The following is a 24,532-nucleotide window of genomic DNA, read 5'->3' as shown; positions in this document are numbered from 1 at the left end:
CTTAACACTTCAACTACAGTTCCATATTCTCCTGCTATTCAAGACTTTTATGGTTTTTGTTTTCTTTCATTAAGTGTCTTATCTCCATAGCGTCTTCCGCTTTAGACCTATAATATTTTTTCATCTGTTAACTCCTTGGGCATCTCTCTGCCAGTTCAGCACAGTCCAGTAGTTCAGTGATGTACTTTGCCAATTTCTCGTCATTCTTTTGTTGTTCAATGCCAGTTCAACCTTTTTTCTGAAACACAAAGTTTGTGGTTGGTTTCCTTTGATTCTAGTTTTAAATGAGTTGTAGAAGTCTCTTCTATTCCTCTTAACTGATACTTTTATATTCTCTTCCAATTCTTTCATGTATGTATTCCTCACATCTTACTTTACGCACCCATACAGAGTTCTGTCCAAAGCATAGCTTTTCCCTAAACCTTTCTATGCGTTAAACGTTTACGTTTTTCCGCGTTAGCAGAGGTTTCTTTTTATAAAAATCGCTTTCCCCTTGAGCAGTCATTGTTACAGTATGTTTCTGGCTGGTTCATTCTTTGTCTATTCTGTTTCCGGCCAGCAAAATTTGTTCACTTTTTAGGGAGGTCTTTTTGCCAAGATTAACATTTAGCCACCCAGAAGGCCCACTACTTAGCTGAACGTTACTTTACTTTCACTTTTCCATTTCGGCTGATGCTGGTTTGTCATCAGCAAATCGTTTCATTTCGATTACCAGTGTCACGTGGATATAATCCCTCACTTACTTCATCACCATGTCAATTCACCAATCAACCATTTTGTGCCTGTCCGCAGATATATCGCCCATTCGGCTGCATGTGTACATTAGTGCCAACATAGTTATTACCTGATCCTCTTTGTAACGTCGGCAACCAGAACAGAATTCACTCGCTCTTATGTCCTTTCTGCTTACAAGTTCATCTAATAGATGCAACTTTGTTCAGAAATCTGCATAAGGAAAAAGACAAAAAAAATGTTCAAACGTGTGTGAAATCTGCTAAGGTCCTCAGTCACTAACCTTACACACTGCTTAACCTAAATTATCCTAAGGACAAACACACACACACACATGCCCGAGGGAGAACTTGAATCTCCGCAGGGACCAGCCGCACAGTCCATGACTGTGGCGTCCTAGGCCGCTCGGCTAATCCCGCTGGACATATTTCGTAAACCACATCAAATATTGACGAATCGATTCCACAGACAGAACGTGAGGAGTGGGGCTAGTGTAACTGGTTAATACAAACGATAAAAAAATACACGAAAGTATGTTTTTTAACATAAACATAAGCTTTTTTTTAAAAGGAACCCCGTTAGTTTTGTTGGTACATCTGAACATATAAAAAATACGTAATCAGTGCCGTTTGATGCATTGTAAGATGTTAATTATATCCAGAGATATTGTAACCTAAAGTTGACGCTTGAGTACCACTCCTCCGCTGTTCGATCGTGTGTATCGGAGAGCACCGAATTACGTAGGGATCCAAAGGAAACGGTGATGGGCCTTAGCTACAATAGAGACTGGAACAGCACATTAAGTCCACATGCTAACATCTTTTTATTGGTCTTTTTCCCTGACGCACATGTACATTACCATGAGGGGTGAGGTACACGTACACACGTGGTCTCCGTTTTCAATTACGGAGTGGAATAGAGTGTGTCCCGACATGTCAGGCCAATAGATGTTCAATGTGGTCGCCATCATTTGCTGCACACAATTGCAAGCTCTGGCGTAATGAATGTCGTACACGCCGCAGTACATCTGGTGTAATGTCGCCGCAGGCTGCCACAATACGTTGTTTCATATCATCTGGGGTTGTAGGCACATTACGGTACACATTCTCCTTTATCGTAGCCCACAGAAAGAAGTCCAGAGGTGTAAGATCAGGTGAACGGGCTGGCTAATTTATGCGTCCTCCACGTCCTATGAAACGCCCGTCGAACATCCTGTCAAGGGTCAGCCTAGTGTTAATTGTGGAATGTGCAGGTGCCCCATCATGCTGATACCACATACGTCGACGCGTTTCCAGTGGGACATTTTCGAGCAACGATGGCAGATCATTCTGTAGAAACACGATGTATGTTGCAGCTGTTTGGGCCCCTGCAATGAAGTTGGGACCAATGAGATGGTCGCCAATGATTCCGCACCATACATTTACAGTCCACGGTCGCTGTCGCTCTACCTGTCTGAGCCAGCGAGGATTGTCCACGGACCAGTAATGCATGTTCCTTAGATTCACTGCCTCGTGGTTTGTGAAACCTGCTTCATCGGTAAACAGGTAGAACTGCAACGCATTCTCTGTTAATGCTCATTGACAGAATTTCACTCGATGATTAAAGTCATCTCCATTCAATTGCCGGTGTAGCGACACATGAAAGCGGTGACGATGCAGTATGCGCATGACACTACTTTGACTCAGTGCACCGGCTCTCGCAAGGTCCCGTGTAATCATGTGTGGGTTCATTCCAACAGCAGCTAACACATCAACTGCACCCGCTTCTCCTGTGACGGGCCTGTTACGCACCCGTTTGCGTGATACGACCATACCTGTTCCATACAGTTGACGGTAGATGTTTTGCAATGTGCGGCACGTTGGATGCTCTCTGTCCGGGTACCGTTCTGCAAACACCCTGCAGGCTTCAGCTGCATTTCGTCGACACTCGCCATAGATGAGTATCATCTCGGCTTATTCAGAGTTCGAATACACCATGGTCGCAGTTTCTACAACACTATACTATCACAGACGTCTGGTAACACGGTGTACTACACTTGGTGTGCGTGCGGAGACGAATGCAGAATAATAATAGCAGCCAGCGCTACATGCGGACACTGCGACAGCTAGACCAAACCACAACAGTGCACTACAGCCACACTCGCAAACACGGTCGTCATCGTAAACATGTCCCTGCAGATGCTGCTCGCCGACCGTGGCCCGTGTTTGTTACAACACGTAAGTAAACGTCGGAGGTTTCAAGCGTCAACTTTAGGTTGCAATATCTCCGGATGTAATTAACATTTTACAGTGCAACAAACGGCAGTGATTGCGTTTTTTTTATATGTTCAGATGTGCTAACAAAACTGACGTGGTTCCATTTAAAAAAACGTAGGTTTGTATTACAAAACATACTTCCATGAATTTTTGTATGGTTTGTATTAACCAATTACACTTGCCCCTCTGCTCACGTTCGGTCTGTGGAATCGATTCGTCAGTATTTGATGTGGTTTACGAAATATATCCAGCGGTAACGTTAGGTGACTCACCCTGTATAATATGAATGGATGAATTATGACACAGAATTAACAGAGCAGATGTTTGAAAAAGGAACAGCACAGTAAAAGGATATGCTGGTTCTCATCAACGAGCCCTGCCACGTGGAACGGAAGACGAACGGAATTTTGAGCGTTGCGCTAGGAGCAGCATACTTCAAAAGTATGTATCTTGAAACGCCTTTATTCGCAGTTAATAATATTTGAGTAGTTTATAGCATCGTATATTGGTAGTGTAGATCTCAGTTTACGGTATTTATCGATGACAAATTAACAAGTTCTTATCATTTGCGGTAACTTAACCTTAGCCCAGTGGTGGTGCTTGTTGGGATGTTTAAGGGGGACATAAACAGCTAAGGTCATCAGTCCCCCACTTAGCCCAGTATAGGCTTATAAAAGGAAACGTGAGTTAGTTTTGAAGCCCTCTCTCATTGTTATCAGGAAGTACACCACTGTCGCCGTACTGCGTGATAGTAATTTAGTAATGAGTGCTGTTGAAAAGTTGTTCTTTGCACGCTGGATCTTGCGGTTAGCCGACACTGACCGTGCCTTGTAGCGGCCCTCCGACTAAGTCAGCCGGCCTCCAGCTAGGGCGCTGTGCTCTCAGCCCCGTTACCGACAGCCAGGACGCTTGGCCCCAGCAGCCGCGAACTCTGGCGTATCACATTCCTGAGTTTTACTTTTTGTATCATTCCGTTTCTCTTGATTGTAAACCATACTATTGAGGCTGCACTAATGCACGAAGAGCTCCGCTGTGTCTCACCAATACCTGGGCATATATACACTCCTCCAAATTGAAATAAGAACACCGTGAATTCATTGTCCCAGGAAGAGGAAACTTTATTGACACATTCCAGGGGTCAGATACATCACATGATCACACTGACAGAATCTCAGGCACATAGACACAGGCAACAGAGCATGCACAATGTCGGCACTAGTACAGTGTATATCCACCTTTCGCAACAATGCAGGCTGCTATTCTCCCATGGAGACGATCGTAGAGATGCTGGATGTAGTCCTGTGGAACGGCTTGCCATGCCATTTCCACCTGGCGCCTCAGTTGGATCAGCGTTCGTGCTGGACGTGCAGACCGCGTGAGATGACGCTTCATCCAGTCCCAAACATGCTCAATGGGGGACAGATCCGGAGATCTTGCTGGCCAGGGTAGTTGACTTACACCTTCTAGAGCACGTTGGGTGGCACGGGATGCATGCGGACGTTCATTGTCCTGTTGGAACAGCAAGTTCCCTTGCCGGTCTAGGAATGTTAGAATGATGGGTTCGATGACGGTTTGGATGTACTGTGCACTATTCAGTGTCCCCTCGACGATCACCAGAGGTGTACGGCCAGTGTAGGAGATCACCCCCCACACCATGATGCCGGGTGTTGGCCCTGTGTGCCTCGGTCGTATGCAGTCCTAATTGTGGCGCTCACCTGCACGGCGCCAAACACGCATACGACCATCATTGGCTCCAAGGCAGAAGCGACTCTCATCGCTGAAGACGACACGTCTCCATTCGTCCCTCCATTCACGCCTGTCGCGACACCACTGGAGGCGGGCTGCACGATGTTGGGGCGTGAGCGGAAGACGGCCTAACGGTGTGCGGGACCGTAGCCCAGCTTCATGGAGACGGTTGCGAATGGTCCTCGCCGATACCCCAGGAGCAACAGTGTCCCTAATTTGCTGGGAAGTGGCGGTGCGGTACCCTACGGCACTGCGTAGGATCCTACGGTCTTGGCGTGCATCCGTGCGTCGCTGCGGTCCGGTCCCAGGTCGACGGGCACGTGCACCTTCCGCCGACCACTGGCGACAACATCGATGTACTGTGGAGACCTCACGCCCCACGTGTCGAGCAATTCGGCGGTAAGTCCACCCGGCCTCCCGCATGCCCGCAATACGCCCTCGCTCAAAGTCCGTCAACTGCACATACGGTTCACGTCCACGCTGTCTCGGCATGCTACCAGTGTTAAAGATTGCGATGGAGCTCCGTATGCCACGGCAAACTGGCTGACACTGACGGCGGCGGTGCACAAATGCTGCGCAGCTAGTGCCATTCGACGGCCAACACCGCGGTTCCTGGTGTGTCCGCTGTGCCGTGCGTGTGATCATTGCTTGTACAGCCCTCTCGCAGTGTCCGGAGCAAGTATGGTGGGTCTGGCACACCGGTATCAATGTGTTCTTTTTTCCATTTCCAGGAGTGTACTTCTGCGTTTGTGCAAGGTTTTTTTGAAAGTGTGATGTAAGGATTGAAAGTCCCATCTCATCATTTTGAACAGACCATCATTTCTAACTGGTCAGATTTCGTTTGGGGTCCGTATCTCGTGGTCGTGCGGTAGCGTTCTCGCTTCCCACGCACGGGTTCCACGGTTCGATTCCGGGCGGGGTCAGGGATTTTCTCGGTCTCGTGACGACTGCGTGTTGTGTGATGTCCTTGGGTTAGTTACGTTTAAGTAGTTCTAAGTTCTAGGTGAGTGATGACCATAGATGTTAAGTCCCATAGTGCTCATAGCCATTTGAACCATTTCGTTTGGTTAGTGAACGCTTTCCTAGATGTCGTTTCCTTTACCTCGTGTTATCGCTTATTTCATTATGTGATTACATTTTCCATCCATTACTTGTGCGATTCTTCGTCATTACTCCCTAAAGAGATTATGTATAGGTTGGTTACAGCATCTGCGTTAACAAGTTTAAGTCTAGTATTTTCTTCTTACCATCTTATCTATATCCGTACTTTCTTGGTTTTGATACTTTTCCGTTACATTTATTTCTGAGTAAGTTGTTGTTTCTCCTTAATTCATCTCGTCTTTTATCCGGTACTGGTTCTTATGTGATTTTGACAACCTTAGCTCATTATCTGCTACATTTGCCCGCCCGGTTGACCGTGCGGTCTAACGCACCGCTTTCCGGACGGGAAGCAGCGCCCGGTCCCCGTTGCGAATCCGCCCGGCGGATTTGTGTCGAGGTCCGGTGATTTTTAGGCGGTTTTCCATCTGCCTCGGCAAATGCGGGCTGTTTCCCCTTATTCCGCCTCAGTTATACTATGTCGGCAATTGCTGCTCAAACGAGTTCTCCACGCACGCGTACACGACCATTACTTTACCACGCAAACGTAGGGGTTACACTCGTCTGGTGTGAGACGTTCCCTAGGGGGTCCACCGGGGGCCGAACCGCACGATAGCCCTGGGTTCGGTGTGGGGCGGCGGAGGGGTGAAGTGGACTGCGGTAGTCGTCGTGGGGTTGTGGACCACTTCGGCTGCGGCGGGGACGGAGCCTCTCCGTCGTTTCTAGGTCCCCGGTTAACATAAAATACAATACAATACAATCTGCTACATTTACTACGTCTAGTTTTAAAGGAGTACTTCGGTTCTCTTGGCCAATAACTACTTGAGGGGTTATTATACCTTTTGTGTCACATTTTTCGAAGGGAGTCTGAGGATTGGGTTTCCTCAGCTCCTCTTGTTTCTTAAGTTTCAGATTTATTCTTTGACTTCTAGGATGGCCACTGCGATTTTATTACCACTAGGTGATGGTCACTGTCAATGTCACCACAGGAATATCTCAATCAGTCCTCCATATTTTATCAAAAGATATTCAGTCTGATATCTTCTTTCATCTTCTGGCACCTTCCAGGTATACCTCTTATTCAAAGGGTTTTCAAAACTTATTTGCTACTACTAACTTGGTTGGTATGCATAATTCAAATTGCCCTTCCTTTGCCTAAATTAGCTTTCTCAGACCGACCCCTCCGTCCAACCCATCGACCAACAACAAAATCCGAGTGTCTCTTTATAATTAAATTCCTATCATCTTCGACACATCTTGATAATTAGGACAACTAAAAGTTGTAGGAAAAACTAAGGGTACGCCGATAAATGAAAACTGGTGTCGATGGCCAATTTTCCATATTTTTGCAGTTTTTCTTTCTACGGTATTATGCTATCAAACGTATAGTATCATCGATGCAAACCTACCACGTGATGTACAAGTTACCAGTTGTCTCATGCAACTTAATTGTTTCGAGTACTGCACTTATGTTCGGTATATCCAGTGTGTTTTGCTTAATAAACGAGTAATGTACCGCGACTATAACAAAAATAAATGTTAATAAAGGTGTCTACAACCATATACATGGATTCAAGTCCGTAGTGCTGCACTAGGTAAGGTGGTTAGCTGGGGCCTTTAAGTGACCTTTGAGATGACTTACCGGCCAACTGCTGAAGGAACACGGTTTCATATGGATTACGAATTATTGTATTTACTGGAAATAATTTCCCATAAATGTTTTCTGGGCGTGAAAGAAGCAAGAAGCGTAGTACCTAAAATGAATTCAATCCCAGACTCCGGGATTTGAAGTCTGCCAACCACCTTTTTTGTCGTCGCCTTCTTTCCTCTCCCTCTGTCCCGACATCATACTAACAGTTCGAAGCCTTCATCGGAGCCCGCATCTCGTGGTCGTGCGGTAGCGTTCTCGCTTCCCACGCCCGGGTTCCCGGGTTCGATTCCCGGCGGGGTCAGGGATTTTCTCTGCCTCGTGATGGCTGGGTGTTGTGTGATGTCCTTAGGTTACTTAGGTTTAAGTAGTTCTTAGTTCTAGAGGACTGATGACCATCGATGTTAAGTCCCACAGTACTCAGAGCCATTTGAACCATGTTGAACCTTCATCGGAATTAGTTGTCGGCAAAGCAGACAAGCTCTCCTCAAGAAGTTTAACCGTGCTGGTGAATACTCCGAGAAAGACAGTAACAAAAAGAATCTTCTGAACTAGCTGAGAGTTCCAACAAAAGGAAAAATATCTTGTTGCATTTAAAATTTTGAAGAGAGAACCATTCAGCCATCGGGCTACTAAGTACAAAAGTTTATTTTCTTACGTATGAGCAAAACCTATTGCCGATGGGTTGCCAGACCAGTAGAGCGTTGTGACTGTACCACGCCTCGACTGATGAGACCATTATGGTGGGCCTGTTCCACCATCACTGTTACTCGCTCGTAGAAGTCGTTTCAGGCGAGATGGCCTGTTGGGAAGAGACTTCACCTGCAGTAGTTTAGGAAGACGTTTGAAATCGCATTTAGAACATCCATATCTAATATTTCTGTGGTTATTTAAAAACCCCTTAATGCAAATGCCTATGAGAAGTACATGGCAGATTTATTTCCACACCATTCCATAATCCAAGGTTATGCTCCAGCTCTACTAGCCTTATTGTCTACAAGACGTTAAACACTAAGTTTACTTTTAGAGATTGCGGAAGACAAGTAGTAATTTACGTAGAAATTTGCGTTCCGAAATAGTGCAATTGCATGTTGTAACAATAACAAAATCGATTCACTGTTTTATATCTCTAATTAATAATGTACTTCCATAGTTTTCACTGACTAATAGTGTCGTGTCATAGTAGTCTCTCATTAACAATGACATTTCATAGTCTCCACTCACATAGTGTGTTTACGTGATACGATCGTCTGGTGTTACGTGATACTCTCTGTTAACAAATCCATTCATCGATTTGGTCCCCACTTTGCTTTTGCTGACTTCGATAGTTCGGTTCTGCAGAGCAAGTGGACAGCGCATTCCTGCATCTGTCGCGGAAGGAGGGTCTTCCGCGAATCATCTCTTTCTGAGGCATTCAACCTTAAGGCTGGTCAGAAGCAGCGCACCGTGAGTTCCTACGTTTGGCCGGCTACTTTAGAGCAGTATAGCTGATGCATCCGGTATCCTCCATAATGTGGTTGATGACTCCCGTCTACAGATGGCGTCTCAATACTCGTACATCGAGTGCCCCAGCGTTGTGTAATTGGACCCTTACTCTTTATGAAATACATGAATGATATAGCTGACTCTATAAGTTGCAGTATCAGATTTTCACATATGTTGTCTTGAATGATAACCTATGCGGTGAAATACGCAGTAAAATTAGTGCAGAGGCTGGTACCTACCACTTAATATGGAGAAATGCAAAGTTATTCATTCCTGGAAGAAGAACCGGAGGCTCTGGAGATCCGTGCCTCCTCTCACCTACCTCACAGGGAAAGCCAAAACTATAAGTTTCGCAGCTGTTTCTCTTTCGACAAAATGATTCAGAGACTTAGGTTCTTAACAGGGTTAGAACTATAACCCTTTTAGAGCTACTTAAAAGTCGCCATTCAGCTTCCAAAACATTAAAAGTTCTCCATACCCCAACGTTTAACAACATCTACAGCATTCCCACCCCCCCCCCCCACCCACTCTCTCTGGAATTATCGTCTGGGTGACCTCACCCGTATCCGAAAGAGACAGCAAGTATAATCATTCTTAAAGTACTGTGATGGATTAAGAGAGAAATAAACTTGTCCCTATAAAATTTCACGATGTGCATACACGTTCAAAACTTCTGCACCTACAGCATCATGCACGAAACTACCGCTTTGAATTTTCAGTTCACTAGAAAGAGTGCACTATTTCTGGTTTAGCAATAAATAGCCTACAGGTATGGTGTTTTCTGTAACCGTGAAATAATCTTGAACCACAGTTGACACTACAAAAATTACAGTACCTGAATATCTCCTGATCACTCCCACCACTTTACTTACATATAAAAAACGGTAACAAGCTACGCAGCAGTTTGATAACAATATTCTTGCAACCACCTAAGTACGGAATGGTTTTCTGACATAAAATAGAATGTATCTCACGCCACAGTAACTCGAAATGGATTTCTAACTGTTATGCCGGAGCCAACATAGCCCCTGACTGCTGGCAACCCATATTACACCACAGACGACGAGCTTGTCTATGTCCAAGACGTACCTTAAGCACCAAGGTAAACACCGGCTATTCACATACAAGATAATGGAAACAGACATTCCGAGCAATACTTCCTGCAGGGGGAGCTCGAGCCACAGCCTGCAGGAAGTATCACTACGCCAAAACCTGATTGGCTGCAGACAGCTATTTTACGGGCTAGAACCAGCTCCAAAGTTCAGTTCACTCCGGATTCCAACCTCGTGTATTGCGGATTGCCAGTCACAACACTAACTATAACATATTCCTCCTTTCACAACTGATTGACATCTACTCTTCGAAGAAACATTCTCTGAATCTCCAATAAGTAATCATGAGATGTGTTTCATGATTCCTGTACGTTTGTAATTCTGACAACCGGAGACGCTAAATGACGTAAAATAACATACAATGACATTTAGAATAGAATATAGGCCTACTGATGAATTTACACAATATCGTAACTTAACTTCCACTAGGCACACTTTAAGGGAAAATTATCACGTCACATTATTAAGTACTTAAACAACCACATCAAATTAATTATGTCTAGTTCCTAAGGAAATAAATGTACCATTTTAGTGGAAAGTTATGAGCATTTACAGCCAAAAACTACTTTTCTATCTTAGGTTAATGATATGTCTTACCGTTTGATTTCCCTAATAATCAACATTTTCATGTTATTTCATTCAAAGCTGCCTAATTACGTAATAATATGAAATCATGTATTTGTTCTATGCAACTTTTGAAGATGTACCTTTTGGCAGCCGTTACACAGGGCGCTGCAAAATAACTTCCGAACTTTGAAACGCAATAAAATCCACTTTATGAATCAGTATTTTGTTTTATTTTTTAATAATGTAGTTACATATTTGTTTTGTTTTACTTAGTTTTGAAAATCGTATCCAGTAGGTGACACCTCCCACTACCCATACACACAGTAAGCCGGTTTCTGCCTTTTATCTGGACTATTACAACAACATGAATATTGGCAGTATGTGCCCAGATGCAGGCCTTCCGGTCTTGTGTCGTTCTTGAACGATTCAAATGAATGCGAAATTGAAAAATTCCTGCCCCCCACACCCACCCACCCACCCACCCACACACACACACACACACACACACACACACACACACACACACACACACACACACACGCACACACACACGCAAAATCTCAAGAGGCCAAATCTAGGAACGGACTGACCACGCCCAATGGCTCCTTACTGAGATGAGGCGCTCTCTTGAAGTGTGAGCAGTTGCACCGACCTACTGGAGCCAAATGTTCCCTAAGTCAATTTTTCTCAAAAAAAAAAGAAAGAAAGAAAAGGCAGTGACCAACAATGCAACAAGGGACCAACAATCCCAGGTGAGGGACTTGCGCACCACACCGTGACTTTAAATGACTGCAGAGGCCTCTGATGGAATGCTCGGGGATTAGTGTCCGTCCAGTAGCACATTTTCTGTTTGTTGACGCATCCAGTCAAGTGACAATGTGCTTCATCACTGAAGAAAACAATTGCGTCCTCAGGAACGTTCTCGGGAAGTGCATCACATGTGTTCATCCGAGTGCTTGCACAATCGCCAACTGCCGGTGATGGAGGTCATTGCGAAGAATTCCTCTCACTGAACGATCAGAAAGACCATGTGCAGACCCATGTCTGATTGCAGATCTCCGTGGTGACAGCACGATTGAAGCTCTCCCTGTCTCAATGCTTCATGTGATCTCATGGGCCGAGGGACTCCCGTTCTTCGTCTTGTCGTACTTGCGGTTTCTATGAACATTGTGACCCATGTAACAAACGATTTTCGGCGCGTGATACAGAATTTCCCCGCATTATTAAAAAAAATGTTACTCATAAAATGAGTTTTATTGCGTTTTGAATCAGGGAGTTATGTTTCCACATCCTGTAAGTGACCAACAAAAACATTTTATGGTGTCAGACGAAAATTACAGCTGAAACAGTGGTACTACTCTGTTCACACATATTATTAGTATTTTTGCCATCAAAAGTTCTGTGTGGTATACTGGAATTCATGACATGCTCTACACATGACATGTGGCCATTATTTAAGTAATGACAGATGTGATGATGTGGCTTAATATGTTTCAATCCTGACATGTGAAGATGGCCCATGGTTGAAACTGGTTGATATTTGGACTTTAAATAAAAGAGCAGATGATGATTATTCATTTCTTTACGGCTGTTAACAGTCACCTTCCAGAAATTTTCAACAGTCAATGACCTCTTAGACCATAACCAGTGCTTGCTTTTGTTACTTGTTAATACTGTTCAAGGTACGAAATTTACTAAAACTGAGCTGTGTTTTCAGGAAACTCCTCGGAGATGTATACTGATGTGATGTACACAGAGACATAAAAGCATGTCATAAATGTTTCTGGAAAAATGATATTGTCAGAAATAGCTCAGACCAGTCACTTCAAATGCATTAAATAATGTTCACGATAATATCTGCAAAAACAAAATGTTTTTATGATTATCCTAAAGTATCAACAATGTGAATTGAAGAGTTTTCTTTTAAGTCTAGTGACATATTAAGTTATTTGTTTAATCAGCCGTTTGCCAGTGGCACATATCTTGAATGAGTGAATCTTTTTTAAATTTAATCTTTTGTAGAAGAACGTATATGAAAAAATTTCACTTTTGCCCACGTATTACGAAGTCCTAAAAAAGGTAATTTGCAATGGACTTCTTAACTGTCTGACGTCAAAAAATTTACTGCCAACAGTTTGGATTTCTACAAGGTTCTGATCCTGTGATGGCTACTAGCACACACGTAAAGAATGCGGTTAATTCTTTAGTCAATAAATTACAAGCTATTGGTTTGTTCTCTGATTCGTCAAACGCATTTGACTGCGTAAATGACAGTGTCCACTCAGGTAAAACGGAATACTATAATGTCATAAGACATCAACAAAAGGCTTCAAATCGTATCTCCCTGACAGGAAACTTAGTGTGTCGACAGCAGAATGACCTGGTTTAAGCTAACTGGCATGGTTCAACTTAGAACCAATTACATTCGGTGTCCCAAACGCTTCCATCATATTTTCAGTGGTAAGTCAATGATGTATCGTTAATAATATCACAGGAATCCTGATATACGTTGCTTGCAGATAAATAGCAAGTCAAGTATAAATTTAGAAACATCATTTACTGCAATTAACGTTCATTTTAATAAGTGTATGATAATCAATTTTTTGTCACTACATTTAAAAAAAAATCGCTATACATGCAGTTCACAAGTTGTAAGAAGTCCCCCTTCCTTCAATATATTCCTCAACTATGACAAGCAGGTAGAAGAGGATGACAGTGCTAAGCTTCTGGGATTACAACTTCATAACGAATTCAACTGGGTATGCACATCACACAACTGTTCAAGCACCATAACAATTTTTTTTCTTTTTTTTCTTGGCCGTGGGGAAGCTGGTATACCCAAGTGATATAAAACTAAATAATGTTGCATATCTCGCTTCTTTTCATTCCATAATGTGATAGGGGATAATTTATTGAGGTAAGTCATTAAGCTAAGCTAAAGTACTCTACATTCAAAAGCGTGTATTATGAGTTATTTGTTGTGTGAATTCAAGAACACCCAGCACGTTGTACTGAAGGAACCTAGTATGCCCGCTGCTGCTTCCCAGTACATTTATACTTTAATAGTATTTATCATAAACAGTATTTCTCTTTTTCAAACCAGGTGCTCAATTCATGAAATCTGTACTAGGAACAAGTTAAGTCACTCACTTTGGTCCAGAAAGGCACCTCTTTTTCATGAAAAGACATGTTCGTTAACTTCCCAGCAGATATGAAAAAGCTACTAATAACAAAACTCAGTCTAAAGGAAACTTAAACGATTTGCGAGCGCCGAGCTCCGTCTAATTCCAAAAACATATTCCTCAGTAGGTCTACGGAACCAAAAGCAAAGCTAACCTAAATTTCAATTTGTTAGTAAGTCTATGGAACCAAAAGCAAAGCTAACCTAAATTCCAATTTTTTTTAGTTTGAATACTTTGAAATTTACAGAAAATATGGATATTTTTATATAGCTAAATTCTCTTGATACATGTTCTTCGTTTGGAAAGCTGCAAATATATATCTTGTTTGATCTCCGCATTTCGACTTTTTAATAACTGATGGTAAACTTTTCTCAGCTATCTGCATTGAGGAATAGTTCGACTGCGAATAGCGAGAAATAACAAATGCATGAAGCAGTTCTACCATCACAATGCACAGGAAGTTCCGAAATTCATGCCCACACATTTTCCTATACAACGCCCCATTAGATTTTAAATCATAAATATTCTTACTTAAATTGCATTATGAGGTAACGTTTACCAAGATGAAGTAGGTATTTTAGCAAAATTCCACTGTGAAGAGTCACATACAGTGAGGACATATTATTTAAATTACAGTAAGTAGTATAATTAACCTCGTTCTTCGTTACGTTTAGCGTTATCATGGTTTTAAGAGTGTAATAGGCAGTAGACGTCATGTTTTTGAACTAATAGTTCACCATGAAGGAGATGGTGCTGATGGTCTCTCGTCTCGACCTACGAAATTATGTGTAGCACAGAACTTAATCCTTCTTGAAAACCAATCGAAAACTGCTGGAACAGCCTTCAGTGTCTTTGACTATAATCAGCTACTTTCAACAGTATTGTTAATTCGATTATCAGTCGTGAATGAATGAAGACGCATGGGAAGCCCGAGTGTAAAAAGCCATTCATGTGCATCACAAGATAACATTAGAATGGAAAGGATTAGAAATAAGAAGCTGGAATGGCATGGCTGGAGATCGGAAAATTTGGTAATCGTAACTTGGCCCTACTAGAGACATGAGGACCAATGTACAGTGTTAGAGTCATGAGAATCGCATTCCCTTTCCTGCAGGGTTGCCACATCATACGTTATTCCAGAGGTCTCCGCAGAAACAGTGAGTGTCAAACATTTCCACGAATTTTATATCACTGTGTACATATACTCTTCGGAACTGGTCAAAAGAGCTCCATCACATTTTGTACAAGTGCAGTAATACATTTGCAACACAAGAATATACGTTTAACATGAAACCACAAAAAAAACATTTTGATAATCTGAACAAAAACGTAACGTCTATTAAATTTGTCAGAGCAACTTTTAATTGTGTGCTGATGTTGCTTCTTCTGGGTACTTCTTCTAAAAAAATTAAAGTGAAACGTCTTAGTATTGTCAGCTGTATCGAACAAAAAAGGGAAATACCTTGTTTATAACACTAGTTTCAAAAGCAATACATTTAATTGCCAAAGTCCTAACTTTCATTTTTTTAAAATTAAACTACTGCGCCGTTCTCTAATACTTAATTGGCCTGTGAACAGACTGGTTCAACATCATATCATAGTAAGCCGTGTCGGTGAGCTCTGAAACGAGGAATGAACTAACTTCATTTGTTTAATGACATATCTGCTATTGTCAGTGCCCTAGTTATTTCTATTGTTTATTTTCTATTGACGGACATGCATTGAGGGACAAATAGAAGCCACAGTGGTTAGCACAAAAGGTTCCCGCTCCTGAGGATAATGATTCAAATGTCCACCCTGCCATCGATATTTTTATTTTATGTGATATTGCTAAGTTGCAAATGAGGCTATTGTCGTTATGAAAGAACATGGCCAATGTTCTTCCCCTGTTCGAGTTTGTACTCCATCCTTAATGGCCTTTGTGTCGGTCACACTGGAGATCCTAGCTTTTCTTCATTTCTTTTTCTTGGATGAGAATGTAATACTGTAAAAGTACGTATGTTCCATTTACATATTATGTCTAAGTGTAAATGTAACGGTTAATAGCTAAATTGACGATACTTTGTGATTGTAATTTTCATTTACTATGTCATAAAGTAATAAATTTTAATATGCCATATTGTGAGTTTTAACAGTCAATGAAATAAGGTGGACTTAAATTATTTGCAGATTCTATATTTAATTCTTTTCAGTATTTCATAGAGTGGTATTCGTATCCGTTGTATCTTGCTGAGGCACCAAGTTCCTCGAATTCACAAAACAATATCTTCGGTAGGTAAAACTAACATTCTACATCCTTTATGTCAATGTACAAAATCTGGTAGTTGCCTTCAGAACAGCTGGTGGTGTTTGATAGATAGGACGTTACTCGATCGGTCATTATGTATATAATCTTTGTGTTTTTGTGTCTATCTTGATGCTGCTGACGAACAGTAGATGTTCATCATCTTCAACGATCAAGTGGAAGTTCTTGCGGTCGTGAGGTTTGCTTGTGTTCCAACAGTAGATGGCCAGTTCATCCAGCACGGGGAAGAATAGCAGCTGTCCCTTCGGATCCACTACCATTACTCCACTCTGCCCAGGTAATTCTCCTGGCAGATAAACCTGAAACAAATACACCATTCCCGATAAGAACTTTACGAAGAGATAGCAGAACAAACTCCATTCCACAGAATTCAGAATTTCTTAAGTAACACTAAGCAATCAACCAATGCGACATATTTGATTACATCACATTTTCCACTACTGTAAAGGGTATTTTCTCAAGTGTGTAATTGGCTGAATGCATGTTTCTTAAACAGTGTGCAATGTTCCGCAGGCAGACAAGTACATTCGGGTGTGCTTCAGGCAAGCGAAAGTTCGTAAGAGATTTAGCAGATGGGATCAGCAGCTTTATAAGTTCGTACAATGACAACGCTGTTATTCTGATCAAAGTGTCACCATTCGACGATTATTATAAGTAGCAGAAACACTTTGTCAAAGTTTCCACTAGCTGTAATGAGTGGCAGTGTCTCTACGCCTGTAACAGAGAGATATAACGCGATAGTATCTGATTACATGACTAGTGCTACATAACTACAACAGATCACTTCTTAGAAGTTTGAAGCGGTATGAATGCGGACGACTGCACACTTTCAGTATTAGGTGAGGTGAATAGAAGATACATTTGTTACCAAGGTTCTACGAAATTTCAGTTCAGTAGTAAAGGAAATGGGATACAAGACGCTGCTCCGACTAAATCTAGAGTAATGGTCGAGCTTGTGGAGTCCTTACGAAGTGAGCTTGAGAACGGAGGGGAAGTGAGAATTCAGAGACGAGATGTCAGGATAGTAACAGTTCGGTGTGGGCAGCAAAAAACTGTAACAGATACCAGGGGAATTGGAACGGAAGTCCTGGAAGAAAGACGACGTGCTGTACGAGAACAGCTGTTGAGTAAATTCAGAGAACCTCCATTCGAAGGCATATGTGCAAAGTAAGAATATCCTGACTCGCCTATAAGACTTCTTTCAAATATCGCGAATAGCATTACAGCTTTCCATTGAGCGGTGACGTTGCCTACAATCTTGCCGCCGTAGTAAGCCTCAAGCTGAACATAAGACGACCTGCTTTATCTGCTAACTGGGATATTACGTTTTACCCCGCTATCCGATTTTCTAGTGATTATATGAACAATACCTCTCCACTGCTATAGGTGGAGAATGAAAATAACGCAAAACCAGGATTTGGAATTGCATCATTCCTAAGGGTGGAGAACGAGAAATAAAATCATTCACATGTTGGTGCACAGAGTAGCATGTAGATTTTGGAAACACTGCTTCTACAGAAAACATACTGTCAGGACAATTTCTTGTAAGTAGGGGTCTGGGTACTTTCGTTTACACTGAAATGTCATAACTTGTACATGAAAGAAAGTTAACTTGTACAGTAAGCACACAACAAGGGCAGTTTCTTGTGACTGGGCGAAGGAGTACTTTTGTTTACTAAATAACTTTCTCAGAGATATATATGTCAAAATTGGTGGGCAAAGACTTGACAAAATACGTCTATCAATAGCCAGTTCCACTGTTAATCGCACGATAGGTTGAATGAAAAAATTCAGTCTTTGCGGAGTGCTAAAGAAAACCGTGATTCCTTCTTTGTTTTATTATGAATCAGATTTTAATTTCTCATTCTCTTTGTGATAACCAAGGAAACAATTTGTTCTGCTTTCACGCCATGGACTGCAAGTGAACTGTAAACGTTCAAGAAGTGTCCAGTTCTAAGCACGATTGGAGTAACTTTGCATCAAAGTGAATTTATCTTGGTTAAATAAATTTTTATAGATACCACGACATAAGTAACAACCTTACCTGCAACAATTAATGTGAGTGGCTCTATAATCTGACGATATTCACTGTTGTGATAGATGGAAAGCAGTTGCCCATGAAATACATTGTGTGAAACTTAAGGTGGTCGACATGTGTTATTTTTTACCTGAAGTACCTGAGGTTTACAGAAACTGCATGATACATACATCAGAATCTGGGAGTCACATCAGTACAAATATTCACTCTGCACAGAAGTATTTCACATATTATGTGATAGCGAAACACATGTGACGTTACCTGCGTCTTGGTGTCCAACATATCCCCGTCACGTGCATCTCGGATGACCTGCTTGTCCACAACGCCCTGGATGTTGCTGGCGAACGCCTGGAAGTAGAGTTTGCCGTCGCAGCTCTCATCGGCTGTCACTCCATCGATGCCGTCCGGTAGGTAGTAGGCTGGACCTCCCGCCTTCGGGAAGAAGAAGCCGGGCTTGGGGAGGAAGTACTGGTCTGCAGGTGTTTGGAGGCTCCAGTGGTGAGGTCTGTCACCGACAGTGCGTTGCCTCTGGTGTCGGAGGCGTAGGCCGTCAGGCTCCCTTCTGGGCATGCGTCCACCTGAACACAAACTCACATCTATGTATGTTCTTTAAAGCACTTCTAAGTTAACAACAGTGCTTACGTGAGACAACTATCAATTACTGGCATAACAATTTATATAACAGAAAAGAACTGCATATCCCTTCCAATAAAGCAGTGTAATACATCTTATTTCAATGTCGATGCCTTGTCGAGATTGGCCATAGGCTTACATGAATCTCAATTCTCTCAATTACACCAGCAATCTTTTAACTAGTCCGACATTAAAGGCCCGTCTTAAAAAAAACGAACAATTAAAAGAAGTTCATGAAGGGGTTCAGTTTCATTTCTTTTATTCCAGATTTCAATTTTTTCCTCTAAAACGGCTAGCTCTGACAACAAATTTAGTGATGATAGTAATATAGAAATGTTTTAGGTGGCCGACAGCGGTCATAGTTCTAGGGGGTTAATTCAGAGAGTTGTGCCCCTACTTATTCATGTTCCACAGCACACTGATCCAGTGTGCAACATCTTGTGGAGAACTCATCCCGAATTACCTTAAAAACCAAAATGTTATCAGCACCGCGCGAAGTGGACTTCGGTCGTGTTTCAGTAAGGGCAGACCTGTACTAGGCGAGTAATGTAGGTAAACCTGAAGAGTGATATGTCTGTCAGCACTCAAAACCGGTGACTACTAGAACTGTAATGCCTCTGTCTTTTGGTTAGTTTACATGAATTTTTATGACTTTGTATGGCTTTAGGAAAGCCAACTCCCATCTGCCAGGTACACATTGTGTCAGGAAATCAAAACAAAACTTCTTTAGCACACTCCTCGTCCCCCACACACACTCACTTGACACTCACCTCAATCATCGGAGTGAATTCTTGCCCAGCGTATGTAATACTTTTATGGTTCCCGCAGTGTTTACCCTCCCACATCGACAATGGATTTACAAATTACGGAATACATGACGTACACACATTGATTAGGTGTTCAGGACTTAGCATGTGTACAACTAGGCTATTAAATTATTTCGAATGAAGAAAATTAGAAACAACCGAGATGAGAATGTTTCAGTAACAAAAGTAAAAGAGCTACACTGTTTGCTTACTGAAGTCATCCAAGTGCTGTGTTGTATCGTAACGAATAATGCTCGTATTGATTTCCTTTTGTATGCCAACAGCTTCTTATAGAATTTGCTTATAATATCACCGGTTACTGTAAACTATGGAAGCATCACAGATAGGCAAGGAGGATAAGAGATCAAGAGAAACCCACAGTTCCAGAACCTGCAAGTCTGATCGTCTACAAACTCGAAGAGACAACTTTGTGACTGACCGTGCTCGTCGGGTTTCCCTCTGTTTTGAATTGCATATCATTCAGAACCAGATAACCAAAATGTCCGTTGCTGTCATCAGTCATGTCAGCTATAGAAGAACAGGACTTAGTATATGCTATATTAATTATTTATTCGTTCATTTATTTAACTTGATCAGATTACAGCCATCAGGCCTTCTGTTATATCAGACCAAGGTTTCACATATACAGTACATTTTTTACATCATAGTTATGTAAGAAATATTAATTTGAATATGACAGAAAATAGTAAAATTGTTAGAATCTATAGAAGATAATATCAGTAAATAATACTGACTACAAACTAATGAAGTTACTACTGACAGTTCATCTACTTCAAATGATGTAGTTGTCACTAATAATGTTAATGCTAATACCAATGAGACTAATAACAATGATAGTACTTGCACATACAAAATTGATTTATAGGTATACAAAACAGATGTTTCCTTGTTTAGCGTGTCCTGGGAAGATCTGGTTGGTTGAAGTAAGGTTGCACAATGAAGGCTAACGAGTGCATACAGGGATATGGATAGTCGTTATTGTTGCTTTCGGAGATACGTCATTAAATGTCTTCCGAAACTGGAGATGTTATTCAGATCTCTAATACAATACAAGTGTTTACTCCAAAGTTGGGTTCTTGCTACTGAGAAAGACTTCAGCAAAGTGACCGGACGATATGCTGGACGAGATCGGATGTTCCTACGACATTGTTACGAGAAGAGCATTACAAAAGGAGGAGAGATATGAGGGACAGACTACGTTGGGTATACGTTGATACGACAGTAGAGAAGACAGAGGATGTGGATATATCTGCACCTGGCTCCACACAGTCTGAGTGGCTGTGGATATGGTGGCGAAATGAGACCAAAGAGTCGAATATCACAGATATAAGAAACGCAGGAAATCATGGTAAGTTCGCGGCGCCAAGTATAAGTCTTTGAATGAATTTAGTTTTTTCAGGTGAAAAGGGAAGAGATTTTTATATTTTTGTAGGGCTAGCAGAGATATTGATGCATTCTTGCACATTCCCGGTTAGATTTTCTTCTTCCATTACTCCTCCACTCTTTGCTGACGGGTGTAAGTTGGTATTTGTTCCATTTAGGTTTAAAGATGGTAGGGATTCCCTATATTTCTGGCTAATGAGCTGTAATTGTAGAATGAAGGCTTTCACGACCGGGTGACATGGCTGTTGATATACTTTCCGGGATGTGAGGTCGTGGTTCGAGAACTTTTTCTGCTCCTTACGTTTCGTCCAGGACTGCGCTGGACTTCCTCTGAGGCGCTGCTCCGCTAAGTCTTGCCGACTGACTGGTCGGGTGTCTGAGAGCGACTTCTATATTGTGAGAAAGGGGGGCGTGGTTCAGGTGACACGTGATGAGCAGTGATAATCCATAGCAAAGATAAGGTTGACTATCGATTACCACCTTGTCAAGATAAAAATTGTTAGCAATTTTATAGAGCCACTGTCCATATATCGCTGAGTTTCATAGCCTCCTCTTTCCTATTAAAATTATCGAGATATTTATAAATTTCAATAGCTTCTCTGTATAGGCGTGGATAGTAATTTAACGTTGTAGATAAAACTTCGGTATCCGAAAACTTCACTTGGTGGTTTCCTGGTTGAAGAGCATGTTCCGCTACAGCTGATTTTTCTATTTTTCCAAGTCGACAAAGACTTTTATGCTCTTTCAGTCGCGTATTTACGCTTCTTTTGGTAGTACCAATATAAACTCTCCCACAGGTACATGGAATTTTATACACACCACATATCGACAGAGGAGGGCGTTTATCCTTCACAGATCGTAGGTACACCATACAATCGGGGACACATAGCTTCACTTTTCAACAAAGTTCTTTTATCTTCTTTTTCGATAGAGGTAGATGACTTAATCAAATTATTAGTTTTCCTGAGTACACTGGCTGTAGGATCTCTCGCAAGCTTTTTATACTGTCCTGACGTTAAAAGGTTCAAAATTTTTCTTCGGTAATCTTCTGTATTCATAAAAACAGTAGCGTCCCCTTTATCTGCAGGAGAAACCACTATTTCTTCATCTGCATTCAAATCCATAAGAGCCTTCCTCTCACCTTTTGTTAAATTACTTTCTAGAGGTCTGCTATGGCTTAGAACTCTAGTGGTTTCAATTCGAATTGCATTCGCGGTTGCCTTAGGGATATTCCGTATACCTCTTCTATATTCGCGATAATATCTTCAAGTAGTACTTTCACAGGTGTTATAGCGTAATTTCCTCCTTTTGCAAGGACGGAAATCTCGTCTTGAGATAACACTTTCTTTGACTTGTTTATAACAGTATCAATCATCATCGTATTTCGTAAGGAGCAGAAAAAGTTCTAGGACCACGACCTCACATCCCGAAAAGTATATGAACAGCCATGTCACCCGGTCGTGAAAGCCTTCATTCTACAATCAGAAGACTCTACGGGGAGGATTTCTCAAAATCAGTTAGACGCCTGGAATTTTTACGTAAGAAGAGAGCACATTTAATTTGTACTTTAACTTTTTTGTTACGTTGTAGAGATTCGTCTTCTATACCGAACTTTTTAAAGCTCAAGAGGATGTTCCGGACAGCTCGTGTACATCGGATTTATAATCATACAGAAAGAGCACTACTTCGAGAAAGGATACATCACACAAGACGAGAAATGGATTCTGTTGACTGTGAGTTACTGAATCTTCATTTATTCTTAGCCTGTTATGATGATTGATACTGTTATAAACAAGTCAAAAAAAGTGTTATCTCAAGACGAGATTTCCGTCCTTACAAAAGGAGGAAATTACGCTATAACACCTGTGAAAGTACCACTTGAAGATAGTATCGCGAATATAGAAGCAGGTATACGGAATATCCCTAAGGCAACCGCGAATGCTATTCGAATTGAAACCACTAGAGTTTTAAGCCACAACAGACCTCTAGAAAGTAATTTAACAAAAGGTGAGAGGAAGGCTCTTATGGATTTGAATGCAGATGAAGAAATAGTGGTTCTTCCTGCAGATAAAGGGAACGCTACTATTGTTATGAATACAGAAGATTACCGAAGAAAAATTTTGAACCTTTTAACGTCAGGACAGTATAAAAAGCTTGCGAGAGATCCTATAGCCAGTGTACTCAGGAAAACTAATAATTTGATTAAGTCATCTACCTCTATCGAAAAAGAAGATAAAAGAACTTTGTTGAAAAGTGAAGCTATGTGTCCCCGATTGTATGGTGTACCTAAAATTCACAAAATAGATTTTCCTTTAAGACCCATAGTCAGTGCCATCAATTCTCCCACTTATGAAATAGCAAGATATTTAACAACTTATTTACAACCATTTATTGGAAAAACGGACTCATATATAAAAGACTCGCGTCATTTTATTGAAAAAGTAGAGGGACTAACTCTGGCCCCTGAAGATATTCTTGTAAGTTTTGACATTGTGTCCTTATTCACAATGATTCCTCTTAACGAAGTTATGATTTTCATAGCGGATATTTTTCCAGAAAACTTGACTGTTCTTTTTAGACATTGTCTCACATCAAGTCAGTTCCAGTGGGATAATGAATTTTATGATGGAGTGGCAATGGGTAATCCATTAGGCCCTGCGATTGCCAATCTTTACATGGAGAGATTTGAACAATCAGCTCTAGAAAAAGCTAATAACAAACCATCTCGTTGGTATCGATATGTAGATGACACATTTGTAGTTTGGCCCCATGGCAGAAAGGCCTTGGACGATTTCTTTGATTATTTAAATAAAATTCACCCAAAAATACAGTTTACCATGGAAATAGAAAAGGATAACAGAATATTTTTCTTGGATGTCTTAGTTATGAGACGGTCTGATAGAAGCTTGGAATATAAAGTTTTTCGGAAGGCAACACATACGGACAGATATTTACATAAAAATTCTAATCATCATCCACAACAAAAAAGGAGTGTCATAAAAAGTCTTGTCGATCGAGCGCAACGGATATGTACACCTCAACATTTGGATGCTGAAGTGAAACATCTGAAGCAGGCTTTTGAAAAAAAGGGCTACTCAAAAAAAGAGATAAATAGAATTTTGCGTCCAAGGAACAGAAGACCAAAAGATAAGAATGAACCACAACGACAGAAAAATACAGTAGTTCTCCCTTTTATTAAAAAAGTAACAGATCGGATCGGTAAGATTTTACGAAAACATGACATAACACCGGTCTTTAAACCAACAAAGAAAATAAGTCAAGTACTACGATCTGTGAAGGATAAACGCCCTCCTCTGTCGATATGTGGTGTGTATAAAATTCCATGTACCTGTGGGAGAGTTTATATTGGTACTACCAAAAGAAGCGTAAATACGCGACTGAAAGAGCATAAAAGTCTTTGTCGACTTGGAAAAATAGAAAAATCAGCTGTAGCGGAACATGCTCTTCAACCAGGAAACCACCAAGTGAAGTTTTCGGATACCGAAGTTTTATCTACAACG

General features: G+C 41.4%; 1 protein-coding gene across 1 annotated transcript; it reads right to left on the bottom strand.

Annotated features, from left to right (window-relative positions):
* Positions 1–16,204: 16,204 nt before the first annotated feature.
* Positions 16,205–18,738, bottom strand: LOC126355489 (uncharacterized). The gene is made up of 2 exons (XM_050005806.1): positions 18,430–18,738; positions 16,205–16,429 (listed from the first exon to the last, which is right to left on the bottom strand). Exons 1-2 carry the CDS (start codon positions 18,736–18,738, stop codon positions 16,205–16,207), a joined length of 534 nt encoding a protein of 177 aa, XP_049861763.1.
* Positions 18,739–24,532: the final 5,794 nt, after the last annotated feature.

The sequence above is a fragment of the Schistocerca gregaria genome, chromosome 3 (assembly GCF_023897955.1).
Source record: "Schistocerca gregaria isolate iqSchGreg1 chromosome 3, iqSchGreg1.2, whole genome shotgun sequence".
Lineage (NCBI taxonomy): Eukaryota > Metazoa > Arthropoda > Insecta > Orthoptera > Acrididae > Schistocerca > Schistocerca gregaria.
This window is presented reverse-complemented; position numbering and strand designations above follow the sequence as displayed.

Excerpts from the sequence above, each read along its gene's own strand:
- LOC126355489 (XM_050005806.1), bottom strand. The coding sequence starts at position 18,738 with ATGCCCAGAAGGGAGCCTGACGGCCTACGCCTCCGACACCAGAGGCAA. Across the intron at positions 16,430-18,429 it reads TGTTGGACACCAAGACGCAG|GTTTATCTGCCAGGAGAATT; the intron begins GTAACGTCACAT and ends TATTTGTTTCAG.